This window comes from Trichogramma pretiosum, unplaced genomic scaffold, assembly GCF_000599845.2.
Source record: "Trichogramma pretiosum strain Unisexual culture from Peru unplaced genomic scaffold, Tpre_2.0 scaffold51, whole genome shotgun sequence".
Classification (NCBI taxonomy): Eukaryota; Metazoa; Arthropoda; class Insecta; order Hymenoptera; family Trichogrammatidae; genus Trichogramma; species Trichogramma pretiosum.
Genome location: NW_019641226.1, coordinates 704,059 through 718,036, shown reverse-complemented (window position 1 = coordinate 718,036; position 13,978 = coordinate 704,059). Strand labels below are relative to the sequence as shown.

At 50.6% G+C, this 13,978-nt stretch overlaps 1 protein-coding gene across 5 annotated transcripts; it reads right to left on the bottom strand.

Annotated features, from left to right (window-relative positions):
- Positions 1-321: 321 nt before the first annotated feature.
- Positions 322-11,649, bottom strand: LOC106648034. Of its 5 annotated transcripts, none has more exons than XM_014364673.2 (17): positions 11,380-11,649; positions 8,934-9,357; positions 8,022-8,859; positions 7,827-7,942; positions 7,638-7,744; positions 6,822-7,445; positions 5,858-6,731; positions 5,572-5,766; positions 5,082-5,481; positions 4,767-5,014; positions 4,214-4,692; positions 3,833-4,130; positions 3,373-3,755; positions 3,129-3,306; positions 2,426-3,049; positions 2,225-2,334; positions 322-2,026 (listed from the first exon to the last, which is right to left on the bottom strand). In XM_014364673.2, the coding sequence occupies exons 2-17, from the start codon at positions 9,295-9,297 to the stop codon at positions 1,553-1,555; spliced, it is 6,312 nt and encodes a 2,103-aa protein (XP_014220159.1). In that variant the 5' UTR covers positions 9,298-9,357; positions 11,380-11,649; the 3' UTR covers positions 322-1,552. The 5 variants fall into 5 exon arrangements, with proteins under 5 accessions (XP_014220159.1, XP_023314024.1, XP_023314025.1 ...); XM_023458256.1 differs by lacking the exon at positions 11,380-11,649 and having other exon boundaries at positions 3,373-3,538; positions 3,608-3,755; positions 8,934-9,665; XM_023458257.1 differs by lacking the exon at positions 11,380-11,649 and having other exon boundaries at positions 2,255-2,334; positions 3,373-3,538; positions 3,608-3,755; positions 8,934-9,665.
- Between the last annotated feature and the right edge of the window lie 2,329 nt (positions 11,650-13,978).

Here is a 13,978-nt window from a genome sequence, read left to right as displayed (position 1 = left end):
GTCGAAAAAATAGCACATTATCAACTAGTCCAGTGACAAAACGGATTCGATAGACGATCCACTCCTCGAGGCAGGCAGCCGTGGACCACCAAGATAACTTATGGGATTACTGAAAGTGCGCTGTTGCGGTGACAAATACATCGGCGACAGCTTCATGTTACGCAGCTTTCGAATCTCTTCTGAAATCACAGTTAAGCACATGCAGGAGAAAAAATAAACAAAGGCGTGGTTGTCAATAATTTTCAATATCACCAACCTGCTGCTGTCATATTGCTTGATAATTTCGCCTGTCCGTTTGAACTTCCATCTGCTGCCTACACATGTAGTAGCATATTTTTATTAATAACTTGTAGTGTGCGTTTGGATAAAGGGAAAAATTTGACTTGAAGCATTATTTGATTGTTTTTATTTTTTTATTGTTTGTGAGAAAACAAATAGAATAACTGCAGACCAAAGCATTGTGAATCAAAGAAGGACATGCAACCTAGTGATGTTATGAAAATATCGTGTGAAAAATTTAAAGAAAACGATTAAATATCAATTTTTTAATATTTTATGTACAGCATTAGTAAATTATTGATTGTATGCATATTTGCATGTTACATTATATTTATTTTTTATAGAGACCAAAGTAAAAGTATAGTAATAGTTGTTGCTGAGCAGCGCACAGATCGACCAGAGCATTCTCGCATTCATCATTGAAATTTTACAATTTGCAAGTAATGATAGCAAATTATTTTACCCTGATATATTTGTAATATATATAAAAGAGAAGGATTTTAATACGGAAATTTTTTTAAGCACGAAGCCTCGAAGAACTGCATGCGCTATAGCTATTAAAATTATAATACCTCAAGACTCATCACTACAACTCTCATTTTCATCATTGAAGATTGAATTTAACGGTATAACGTTGTCATCATCGATACTAATCAATGATGCTTTTCTCATCTGAAAGTGCAATTACTGATTATTTACAAGATTTCAATAAGTCATTCCAATTATAAGCGAGTTTCACATTCGTCGTTCTCACATTTATACTTATTATAGTGATCAATGGTGAATAATTGCCTTGTGATGTGATAATAATGTGCATAAAGTAGGTACAATTAAGATAGTAATAATAATAATTATAATAATAATAATTAATAATAGGATGCTTCATGCCAAAAGCATTTATAATACAAAAAGTTAAAAAGCACCAAAAAACGAAGTCTTTAAAAGCCATCGTTCGTTACTGTCTTACATTTTCATTTAAAAGAGTACCGCAAAAGTACTTGATATTGTCGAGATAAATAAACCTAAAAGTATAGTCCAGCTTATTGTTCTGACTTTGAGTCTATGCGAACGTTTCAGTCCTATTTGTATGGTACAAAAGCTTACAATTGTTACTCGTATGTTTTGGGATAAAATTTGGCGATAAACCGAAGCCAAGTTGCTAAAAAGCTCGAATCGACTACAGCTAAAGTTACAAGTCCAAAATTGTTGTGCGTAAAAGCGACGAGAAAGGGCCAACGACTCGTAATTAGACAGGCGGCGATGATGGGCACGATCAATCGATGTCGTCGCCGCCGCCGCCGCCGCTGCCGTCAACGATCTTAGCCGTGACTTTTTCGAGCACAACGCTAGACGGTCTGGGAGGTTTGAAGGTCGTGAACGTGCTGTTCAAGTGTAAGCTCACGGGCCGATTGGTGCCCGGCCGACCTGGCGCGCCGTCGGCCACGTCCCGAGCAGTCACGTCGCACTGCAGCACGAATCTTGAGTCCTGATCGTCGGCTATGCGCTCGGTCTTGATCTCATTCAAGCCGGTTATCGAAAAGTTCGTCTGCAGTAAAGCTTTGCGTTTGCCATTGTTGCTTCTTACCGGGGCGATTTTTACCGGCGTTCGGCCGTTGGGCTCGACCTGCTGCTGCTGCTGCTGATGCTGCTGTTGTTGCTTGGCGTCGTCCTGGGGATCGCTGCTCTCTCGAGCTTCAGCCTCGGATTCCTCCTCCTCTTCGTCCTCTTCGCGCAGATCGGCCATCGACTAAACAAGTGATTACAGACAAACGTTAAAGGTGCGAGTAAAGTACGTAGTGGGCTTATTTATCGTGGGTGGATCAAAAGCTGCATTGAGTTAGTTGCCGAATGCGTGTGTTAGTCAATTGTTAGTGATTTTTAATACGTCGAAGCAGAAGCTCTCAGCGCTTGCAATAGCGTGCTGAAACATAAAATCAACACCAACAGGGATGGAAAAGAATGATAAAGTCTTTACAAATGGATTTAGCTTGACCGGTTTCGGGCCTAAGCTCGCGTTCACTCCCAGCAGCTCTTTTTTCTCGGCTTCTTCTTCGCCTGCAATGCAAGAAGAAGAAGGAACATGACGATTGACCGAACGCTTATTCAAAAATTAAAAGTAATGCTAAAATGTTAAATGCTTCAGTACCTTTGACAGGGCTAATCTTTTTGTCGCTGGGATCGGAATTGGGCAAGGGCTTGTACTCGGTCGTGTTGATGGTGCTCTTGTGAGTGCCGTTGGGCTGCTTCCTGTCGACGCTGCTCTCGACGACGACGTTCTTGAAGCCGACGCTCTTGCCGCCGCTCGGAGTGAGCGGAGCCACGTCGGAGTTGTAGGCCGCCGCCGGCCACCTCTGGGAAGCCGAGCCGGACGAACCGGACCTGGACCTCTGCTGCTGCTTGCGGCGCCTGCGAGCCTTCCTGGCGCTGCGCCAGACCTCCCACGAGCAGCCGAGCACGACCAGCACGAAGACGCAGACGAGCGCGAAGAAGATGTAGGTGCCCGCGCCCTGCTCCTCCTGCGTGTTGTCCGAGTAGTGGGACTTGTAGAGGACGCGCTTGGGCGGATCCTCGCCCCAGGACCTGTCGCGGTTCACGCTGTCGTTCTTGGGCGGCTCCAGACCCCGGGGCTGAGTGTGGAACACGGCGCACTGGGCGCTCCTCACGCCGGCCGGCGCCGTCACCCGCACGGTCTCGCTGCCTTTCTTCGTGAACAGCATGTACTCTTCGAGCGGCTTCATGCCCACTGCCCCGTTGATCGACACCACGACGTCTGAAACACGCTCAACGCATCGTGTCAACTAGCTCCTTCGCTCGAGCTTATATATAGTGCTCGATTTTCGTGGACTTACTGCTCAGACATCCCGTGTAGCCCTTGTAGGCTCTGAACCTCTTGTCGGTGGTGTTGAGACCACCCAATTGGATTTCCGTGGTGCCTGGACCATCGTCGTCCTCGACGCCCTCCTCGTCCTCGTCGTCGCCCGAGTTGAGGGCTGGAATGGGCATGAGTTGCACGGGCTCTCGATCGATCTGCAAAAGGCAACGGCTTCTTCAAGCACCGAACTCGGAGGTAATAAACTTTTACTCGATAATTACCAGAAGAGTGGCGGTATTGTTGTCCCTGACGTAGTAAATGCTGTGGCGAGCCCCGTTGGAGAAGGTTCGGTCGTTGAGTCGAACCCCGAAGGCCGAGCCTTCGCGATCTTCCTCGAAGATGAGCTGACCCTCGGACGTCAGGGCGACCAGCAGGTAATAGCTCCTCCTGCGAGGTTTAACAACATGTTTATCGCTACTATCGCGCTTGTAACTCGCTTTCTCGGCGTTTGCGTACTTGTTTTCCGTCTGGAGAAGCAGCAGTGCCGAGGTGCGCTGCCGGTCGAGCGTCGAGAAGGCCAGCTGAATCTTTATCTGATTCACGTCCCCGTCCAGCTCGAACTCCCGCTGCAGCACGCTTTCCCCACTAAAGTCCGCTCCCTTCTCTGCAAAGTCGCAAGCGATAAAACGGTTAGTAATTGGTCCGACTCGTATATTATACCGCTGAAAAGGGCGTCTTTACCATCGGCGCAGTGCTCCCCGAAGTAGGAGGTGAGCTCGCAGTTGCAGGAGGCCTCCTGCTTGCCAAAGTCCTCGGTGCAGATGCCTTGGTTCTTGCAAGGTATGGCGTCGCACTTCATGTGGCAGTTGGGCAGTACGCCCTTGCTGCCCTCGTGATTGGCTTCGCTGGCCAGATTCGGAAGGTCCACCTGGTACGTGCCTATCATGAGGCCTCGTAGGCAGCCCACGTATCCTTGGATCAGGTTGCCCTCGACTCCGACTCGCAGCAGATTGTCCGGATCGAAGCCGCCGAGGTTCACCTGATAATTTCACGCAACACGGCTCTCTAATATCAATAAATTATTCCTCGTTACATCGGGCAAAAACAAAACGTTTGTATAACCTGAAAGTAGTCCGTAGGAGGCGCCGGAGGTCTCTGCGGCGCCAGGACCTCCTTCTCCGGATTGATCCAGGGCTTGTTGGAGTAGTCCTCGAGCAGCTGCGGAACCGTGTCCAGAGTCACGTTGTGCTCGTTCACGTGCAGAGTCGTCGTGTTCTCCGTGCGGATTATGGCTATTTGAACGGATATGCCGGTGTTGGCTCCGGGATACTCGACCGATATGTTTTTGATCTCGTTGCCCGCGTTGAACAGGTAAACGATCCTCGTCCCGTTGGAAATGTACAGGTGAGCGAAATTGTTCAGGTGGTCGTTGGCGTAGAGGATCAACGAATGGCTATCGTACGTCCTCAGATTGATCAGAATGTTATTCACCAGCATTCTTTTCAGCAGGGTCTTTTCTGCTTCCTCCTCGATGGAGTTGAAGTAGTTCTTTTTGAGAAAAGCTCCGGGCGACGTGAAAGTCAGTGCTTTATTGTTGATATCTGTGGGTAAAAAATATCGCGATTGGCGCTTATTCGGGCAACATCGTAAGATAATAAAATTTTTCTTTACTCACTCGATTCGCAGTAGGTACCCAGATGGGCCCACTTGTTTTCGCAAACACAGGTGAAATTACTCCAGAGCTCGACGCACTTGGCGTTGTTTTGACACTTATTCGGTTGACACGAGGGTTTGCAATCCTTTATTATTTCCGACAAATGGACGGACATGTAGCTGTGAATGTCTAAAATCTCGCCGTTGACGACTAGACCACGGAAACAACCAATCAGTCCTTGCCTCACGGACGACGTTTTCAAGTGCTCCCTATTTCAAAAATGGTCTTAGTTTTTAACGATCATTCAATTCACGATCGAGGAATTTCAATACTTACGCTGTGGCACCGCCAATAAACATCGAGCCCTCGAACGGTCCAAATTCTTCTTCGGGAAGTAAATCGACCATTTGGAAGTCTGTATTAATCATGAAGCGTACGTGATAGTCGTTGTAATCGATCCAGATCTTCTGCCACTCGCCGTTGTTCAACTTCCTTCGGCTTTTAACTTCGAGTTCGCGTATGGTTCCGGTATTCAAGGTGAAATTGAAGGTCAGCTTGTAATCCGAGGTCAAGGCAACCATGAAGGAAGGATAATTACTACGGATCGGCGGTTGGTACAGAAGAATGGCCTTCTCTCCGGTCGTACGAAAACTGAAGGCTATGTCACCTTTTCTCCAGCCTGGCACTTCGATGTACGATTGCGAAGTGGTGAACGTCACCACGTACTTTTGAGTATCTGTTATTATCGAGAAAGAGGCAATTAGGGGCAATTCACAAGAGAGTCTGCGGAGGTTGAGAAACGATCGTAGAAAGACGAGTCACTCACTGGTTTCGACGCACTCGAGAGGGCCCAGAGTAATTCTGCCCTGAGCGTCTTCCTCGAGATCTCGTTGCTGAAGGAAGACCATCTCCGTTATGCCAAGAGAGTCCGGAGTCTCGTAGTAACCTTCGTCGGAAAGCCACTTTCCAGCTGATACGTCGCAGTTGCAGCTAAGATTCGACGTGACGCAAGTTCTGTTGACTGGGGAAACACAAAAGGACATTATGAAAGGATATATCATGCGATACGCGATCGATTACAAGGATTCAAGAGTCGAATTTATAGTCGATACCTCCGCAAGGACAAGATCCCCTATTGGCGTTGCCGATATAGTCGACGGTGGTGGTCTTCGAGCTGACGAACCAAGTGGCGCTGTGCAGCTCCAGCGGCGCCTTGTAGCAGTCGTACTTGACGTACTGGCTGCAGTAGAGCGAGTGCGATATGAGCTCCTGCAGCATCTCCGCGGTGAACTGGACGTAGGTGATGCTGAAGGAGAAGTCGTCCTCGTTGATGGAGCGCACGTCCACCTGTGAGGGCAGATTGTGCTCGACTATGGTCTTGGTGGCGTCCTCGATCGACTGGAACTCGCACTTGACCAGGGCCGGCGGGAAGCGGCCGTTGCCGTCGATGTCGATGCGGTACACGTCGTCCTTGGTGTAGCCCAGCAGAGCCAGCTCCTCGCACGTCTTCCGGTACTGGGCGAAGTGGCAGTTCTTGCCGATGTAGCCGGTGTCGGTGCAGTCGCAGGTGATCCGGTCCTCCTTCACCGAGCACTTGCCCCCGTGCTCGCAGGTGTTCGGCCGGGTGCACGGGTCGACGAACTGGCAGTTGTCGATGGCCACCTCGCCGACGACTCGCTCCGTGTTGATGATGTACCTCGGCTCGATCTTCTGGCCGTTCACGATGATGTCCCGCATGCAGCCGACCAAGCCGCTGCCCTTGCCGCTGCCGATTATCACCCGATCGCCCAGCTCGAGATTCATCTGGAAGAGCTTGCTCTGCTTGTTGCGGTAGTCCACGAGGATGCTCAGCTCCTCCCGCGTGTAGTTCAGCTCGACCGCGTGCCAGGACGTGTTGTAGGGGAATTTCACGGCCACCGAGACGGTGACGTTTTCGCCCGAGACCGGCACCAGCACGAATCGAATTTCATCGTTCACTACTCGTAGCTGCGTAATCGTTTCAAAATAATTCATCAATTTTTTTTTATTTTTGCTCTATGCTCGATATGTTGTGATGTGAGAAAAATTATGACGCACCTCCCAATATCCAGGCCCTCCTTCGCTCTTCACGTCTCCCGATGCCACTACAGCAATCGGTTTCGAGCTTTTAAAGTCAAAGTTGAGATTCAAAGTGTCGAGGCTATTGATGGGCCACCAAATGTGACTGCCAGCGAACGGATAAGTTATCGGTATGACCTCGACGTCGTCCTCGTAGTACTCGGGCTCGAGCACGCCGATGTAGTGGACCATCGGATTCGAGCGCTTCAGCTCGTAGATTATGGACTTGTCGTTGAAGAAGACGTACTTCAAGGATCCGGCGAAATTGTTGGTCGATACGAGGCCCTGTTTCTTGTGCAGCTCCGGACCGCCGCCGATGTAGATCTCCGGGTCGATGTACATGTTGAAATTGTCCCCGGGCACATCCAAAATCTTGACGTCGCCGTTGAGACTGACGTAGACCACCGAGACGTTGTGGAAGATGGTCAAATTGTTCCAGTAATTCATCGTGACGTGGTGGCCCAGAGTCGTGCTGAGCTTTGCATTGTGGCCAAAGTCCAGCTCGACGGCGACGGAGCCGTTGACGATGGACGCCGCTACGTAGTGAGCAGTGCCGTCGATCTCGCCGGACGCGTAAAACAACGCCGAATCGTCCCATTTCGTCTGTCGTATAGTAGTATCGAGGTCGTCAGGACGCGCGACAGTTAGGAAACAAAGAAAGAGAGATAATATTTAATTTAGCTCGAGCGTTGATTCAGCCTTATCTAAACAGGCGAGATAAGCGAGTTTGCACTAGGCCAAAGTTTGTAGTGCAGCGAGTTTCTTTTTTTTTCATCATAAATAACGAGAACTGACCTTGAATGCAAGACTTATCCTATTAACCGACGAGTGCACTCTGTCCTTCCAATCGTAAACTCGGAACGACACGTAAGAAGAGCCTCTGAGCGTCAAAATAGTCGCAGCTAGTAAAAATGATCGTCGAATAAATTATAGTGCGAAATCACGATCAATGACGACGACGAAATTAGCAATTGGGCTACTCACTGTAAACGTCGCATCTTTCTCCCTCGTAATTGGTACCGAAGCAGTCGCAAGTGAGGCCGTTGTAGTGGTTCACGCACTGGCTGCTCCTGAAGCAGAGGTTGTCCGTCGTTTTGCACCTATTACGGAATAATAAAAGTAGATAAAGCGAGTTATGGCTATACGCGCGAAGACTCGAGAAAGGAACGATATACTGACTTATCGGTGCAGCCCTCTTTGACGTTTTCGTGCTTGGTAGCGATGAGCGGTCGAATGGGCAAGAGGTCGCTGGCCGATTTACCGGAGCTGAGGACCATGTCGCGAATGCAGCCGACGAACGACTCGATTATGTACTTGACGCCGTGGAGGCGCTCCTCGGAGCTGAGGCCGCCGATGAGGACGACCGAGGCCAGCTCCTCGGAGACGCCGTAATTGACGATGTGCTCGAGGACCTCGACGCCGGTCTCGGCCTGCTCGTCGTCGACCTTGGCGATGAGCCGAGCCCCGTGCACGTCGATGCGCACCAGCACCGAGTGCCAGCGGTCCCTGTTGAGGCCCTGGCCCACGGTCAGGCTCGTGCTGTTCTTGCCGAAGACGTGCACGACCTTGAGCTGGCCCTTCTCCACGATGACGTAGAGGGCGTAGGGTTCGAGGCTCTCGGGCCGCTCCTTGACGCTGTGGTAGACGAGCAGGCCGTGGGGCAGCTTCGTCCGGAACTTGAAGGAGATCTCGCGGCAGAGCCGCAGCTGGAACTGCTTGATACCGGGCCCGTCCAGCTGGATGAAGGTGTTGCTCTGGGCGAACATGAAGGTGCGCTCGTGGCCGGTCTCCATGAAGGTGAGCTCCTTGCCGCGCTTGTGCTTCGGCACCGGGGGCCTCGTCGGCTTCGTCGGTACGAACGTAACGACGGGGCTGCTGGTGCTGCTGCTGCCGCTGTCGCTGTCGCTGCTCGGCGTCGTGGACGGGCTTCCCGTTGAGCTTGAGTCGCTCAAAGTCGCGGCTGTCTCCGTCGTCACGAAGATGCCGCTCCTGGTGGCCATGTATGCCGGCAACGTATCTGTGTGCACGAGGCTCTCCCAATAGTACGCGAGTCTGTTTTTGCAAGTATACGACAATATGATTGGTACTCACTATCGGGTCCGCCGACGCAGTGGTGCAAGCACTCCTGCTCGCTGTTGAAGCGATTATCGTTGCCGAGGCAGCCGCCGTAAATGAAGGTGTGGCAGCGAGCCTCGGTCCTGTTGTAGGTCCACTTGTGCACGTAGTTCTTGCAGGGCCCGTGGTCGGTCTTGAGAGCGCATCGCTCGGCCAGCGGCTGGTCACGGGCCCGGACGACGACGACGGACTCCGGCGTGCTCGACGACACCTGCGACGAGCTCGTCTCGAGCGCATCCTCCACCTCTTGGAGCAGCTCGTGCTGCGGACCAGTCCCGGCGGAGATGAGGATCGCCGGCAGAAGGCCGATGATCAGCAGGAGCTTCGTCGTCCTCGTCATCCTCTTGATGATTGCGCCGACAAGCCTGCGGGTCTCCTCTTCCTCATTCAGTTGTTATGTCTGCGGAAGGCCAAAGCGTCGTTACGAGAATGAGACATCTGCACTGGAGCGCGCGACGATAGGTATATGATCGGCAGGTAGGGTATATACGCGCGCGGTGACGCACGCCTCGCGAGAGCCTCTTTGTCGGACCTCTTATCAATAGCCGGAGCACGTGCGATGAGAGATTTTACGCGTCGCCTCTTCCTCGAGCTTTCGCCGAAGAGATAGGAGAGAAAGATGCCGCTTAGCACATACAGCGATCGGCACACGCACGCACACACGTACACACGGGCAGAGGCGCTGCTGCTTTGGCCCGTAGCACTGTTTACAACATCCTGTTTATCTCTGCCGACGTCCGGACTCGAAGGAGAATTTTTGACGCGCGCCGCAGAGACGGATAGTTTTGGTTTGCGCGTCGGGCGATCATGTGACTGACTGTACGTTTAGTCGTGTGTACGCGTCTATACGTACCTGCCTATCAGCGTATCGTGTACATAGATGTAGCGACGAAAAACCGGTTGACTGTTAAAGGCGTGTGTATATCGCGTCATCGCTCGATTGTGCTGCAGGTGTCGGCGAGCTTCCGCACGCGCACTACTCATTGACGTTTGTCGCGCGCGCGCCGCACACAGCTCGACGCACTCGTATTGTATCTATAGGTAAGCGCGCACCGAGTGGATCCGAGTACTCGAGTGCCCAGCGAGCTATCGTTGACTGCCGCTGAGACAATCGAGCTTGGTAATTTTCGATGCAGGAGCCACGAGAGCCACACGAGCCAACCGAACGAATATATATGTAAAGCGTGTCAAGTTCGCCGAGAAGAAGAATTCGCGATTCGCTGCTGCATGGCGGATCACATGAGGCGCGCAGCTCGCATCTACTCGCATCTGTGCAGCTCGCGCGAAGGAGGAAGTAATTAGCGTTCCGCAGTCGCGTGAACCGTCCGACGCTCTTTGGACGCGCGCGCGGGCTTTCGAGCAAAAATTAGCACTAATAAAGCCGATCGCGCCAAACTGCCTGCCGGAGCTCCTATTGTGTGCGTCAGCCTCGTCGCGGTGACCGATAAGGAAACTCGCCGAGCCCAACGAAACCTACGAGATTATCGTCGTGCAGCGGATGGCTCGTCGCGTTCGCCTCGACGGCTGTGCTTATAGGCGCGAGTATCGATACCTGCTTCAATCGTTCGATCGCAGGCGCTGGCGCGTCTTCCAGTAGTACATACGTCCGTCCGTGCATAGATGCAATCGAAACTGCGGCGGAGCCAGAGGCTCGTCTCGAGCTGCGGACACGTGAAAGTAGGCAACCGACTAACTATATGCATATGCAACAACGACAGCCCCACGGCCTACGTTATAATATATTCTCGGCCCCATACGCCCAATCGATATATCGAGCAAAGTCTGACTGTGCACGCGCGCCGGCCGACGTATAGTAGCTACATGCATGGAGCAGTAGCAGCAGCAGCAGCAGCGGCGCGATTCAATTGCAGCCTGCTCTACTTTGACCGCCTCCGCCCGCTATATGCACAATTCATGCACATTCGTAGCAACAGCGTCTACGTCGCGTCGCGTATACAGCCGCACTATCCGACTAATCACGCTATTCTTGAACTTCGATTTCGAATTCTGACGAATGACCTAACAAAATCTGCTACACGTGTGTACTCGACTTTTTGTTCGAACTCTCAAACTCTCGCTTCTTTTTTCTTGTCTTTCTTTTTTTTTTTTTTTATCTTCTTCCTCTACCTGTGTAACTGATATAATATTTCGGTGTTCCTATAAGTAAGGCGTTCGATACAATGTATGTTTAAGGTGATAAAAAATTTCCATAGATAAATCCGGAGAGACTGACTCTTTCAACGAGTTTGTGTAATTCGTAGAGGATAAAGAGTATTCGATTCGCGTTATGTTTTTTTTCTTCGCGAATATAATTGCAGCAATCGTTATTTCTGTGTTATTGTGTCATTATTTTAATTCTATGCTGCAGTACTTTAAGCACTCGTATCGCGCTATTATAAACATTTGTTGGCTGAAAACTTACCACAGACAGAAATCCCGTCAATGATTATGCAAAACAGAACTGAGATTGATCTGCTGTTGGCTCGGGACGATCGCTGCTCTGTTTTTCATGCTTACGATCCTTCGGTTTGATATAATTGCCAATCAAATCACCACGAAGCACATCAAACTCAATTTATGTCGTCGTCGAGAAAAAGTTTGTCGAAACGAAAAACAAAGCAAAAAGAAAACGAAGAAAATGAAACGAATCTAAACAAACATTAAGACGAACACGAGTCACTGCGGTAAATATCGTCGGTGGTGACTTTTGCCTATCGTCGGCGTGTAGGTGTAAGCGCTGTGGAATCGCAGCAGCGACTAGAAGTCCCGACCGGCTTAGCAGCGCTTCACCGCCGGTGCCTCTCTGGCGTAATATCGGGGATCTCTGCTACTGCTGCTCTGCCTCCCTCCCGCCGCACTCTCTTTTCACACTAATTACGCTACGACGGCCGCAGTCCTTAGATAGCGTGTGTGCGTCTCACTTCTTTCTCTTATCGCGTCTCAAAGGCACTAAACGGCGTATCGAGTTCGTGCTGGGCATGTCATGTATAGGTCGGTGCGCGCAGCAAGTGCAGCAGCGCGCAACATCCATATAGATGAAGAAATGCGACGAGGATGAACGATCGCCTCCGATAATGACGCTGCTGCCGCGCTGGGGTAGAAAAAATACACACGTACGTACGCGTGTGCACTGCACTTGCGGCTGTGTGCAGCCAAGTACACAGAGAGACAATAACGAGATAATAGGGCATAGCGAGCCTGCAGTACATCCGATTCATCTCTCAATATTATCGCGCTCGAGTCTGAATCTGCGTGGAAGGTCGTAGCGATACGAGCTCGATCGAGCGGATATTTTTTGATTTTTCGATTTTAACCCGATGTAGCCCAATGTATAGCCAATCATCGCTTCGACACTTCGGAAAGATGAGATAGATTAGCCGAGTCCAACAAACACACACAACGTTTTTTATTACATTTCTAAGTTCCGAGATAAGATAGGGATTAGAAAGACAGCATATACGGCGCTCAATCGCTGCAGCTCGAAACATCTGCCTCAGTGTGTATTTATAAGTCTGTGTCGAGTGTATACGGCTGCAAGAGTCGTCGGCAGTTGCTGTTTTCATCGATAGCTCTTTGAATCGAGGGACTTTATGCCTCGAAAACTCGTGATAACGATTACACACGCTACGTTACATACGTGTATTACGGCGGAGCATCTGCGAGCGACATGCTCTCGCGTGCATGCGCGTAATAAGGTCATTTTGCTGAGACTCGTATAAGCGAGCGGCGACTCGTGCGGTGCCGCTGATCAGCTGACTGCGAGCAAAGCCGCGATCCGCCGCGCTTTTCCAGCCAACTAACGAAATCGCGCGTCTGCTCGATCATCGAAAGTGGATCCGCGCGCGTTTCGTAGCCGCATCATAATTGCGCTCGGGCCGCCGAGGGCCCCTTCGCCCGCCCCCGCACGGGCTACTGACGATCGCGCTAATCGTCGCAAACATCATTAACGCCCAGACTAGGAGGGCTTATAACACGATTAACTGCTCCGGTCAAGAAAAAAAGGAGCGCTCTGGCTCGCTGATGCTGCTGCTGCTGCTGCTGCTGTTGTGCACACTCATGCTGCGTACAGCCCATGAGCGAGAGAGAAAAAGGCGCGGACAAAAATCATTAGCGTCTGCTAAAATATTTGACCCACATGTTACGTCATACGCAGCTTCAATCCACTAGCACCGATATTACCGATCACCGTAACGATCGCGCCGTCGAGCTTTTTTTTGTATTGCACCAACCCCACCTCGAACTTTCCCATTCGCTCCTTTTCCAAAACTTTGGGGGCCTTCGTTAGACGACCGATGCAACTGTGCGTCGGCGTCGAAACTCGTCGCAGCGCGCGGACAAAGCGAGCAAACGTAAATGGGCTTGAAGAAAAGCAAGCGAATGACTCAATCTGCCTCGACTGTTTAGATATGATAATTTCAAGGCATTACAGCTCGTTGAACATTTTGAGGATACGATATTCGCGATTGTCACTGTAATTTCGCATAGTCGAGCGTTTACAGGCGAATACAATTAGCGGTAAATCGAGCGAAAAACGTAGTTTCATGGCACAGTTCACCGTAATTGAAGATTTAATATTCGTTCTTGCATGCGATAAGGGACTCGATGATATTTTGGTGGATGACACTCGAACGGCACGCTGAGAGATTTATCGAGTTCGTCGTGCAGCGAGTGGAAATCGATAAGAGCAACGCAAAGTTCGCCGCAGCTCGTCGATCGTGTACCGATCCAAGATAAAAGCAAGAGAGATCGGATTGGTCGGATGGTCGCGAGATGGCGCGATCGGCATCGGCACCGCGGCTTAAGCGTAAAGCGGACCAAAGTACGCCTTTCGTAATGCATCTGACTGACATGCTGCAATCCTCTCGTTCGATACGACTCATTGTTATCATTAGCGCGGAGTCGAAAAGAGAAAAACTAGCTAGGCTTCTTTTACAAAACAGTTTTCCTCATAGCTCGTAGAAAGTTTCATCATTATAGGCCGCTGGATCGTTTTTATCGGCGTCTTAGCCGCTCGTTATGCG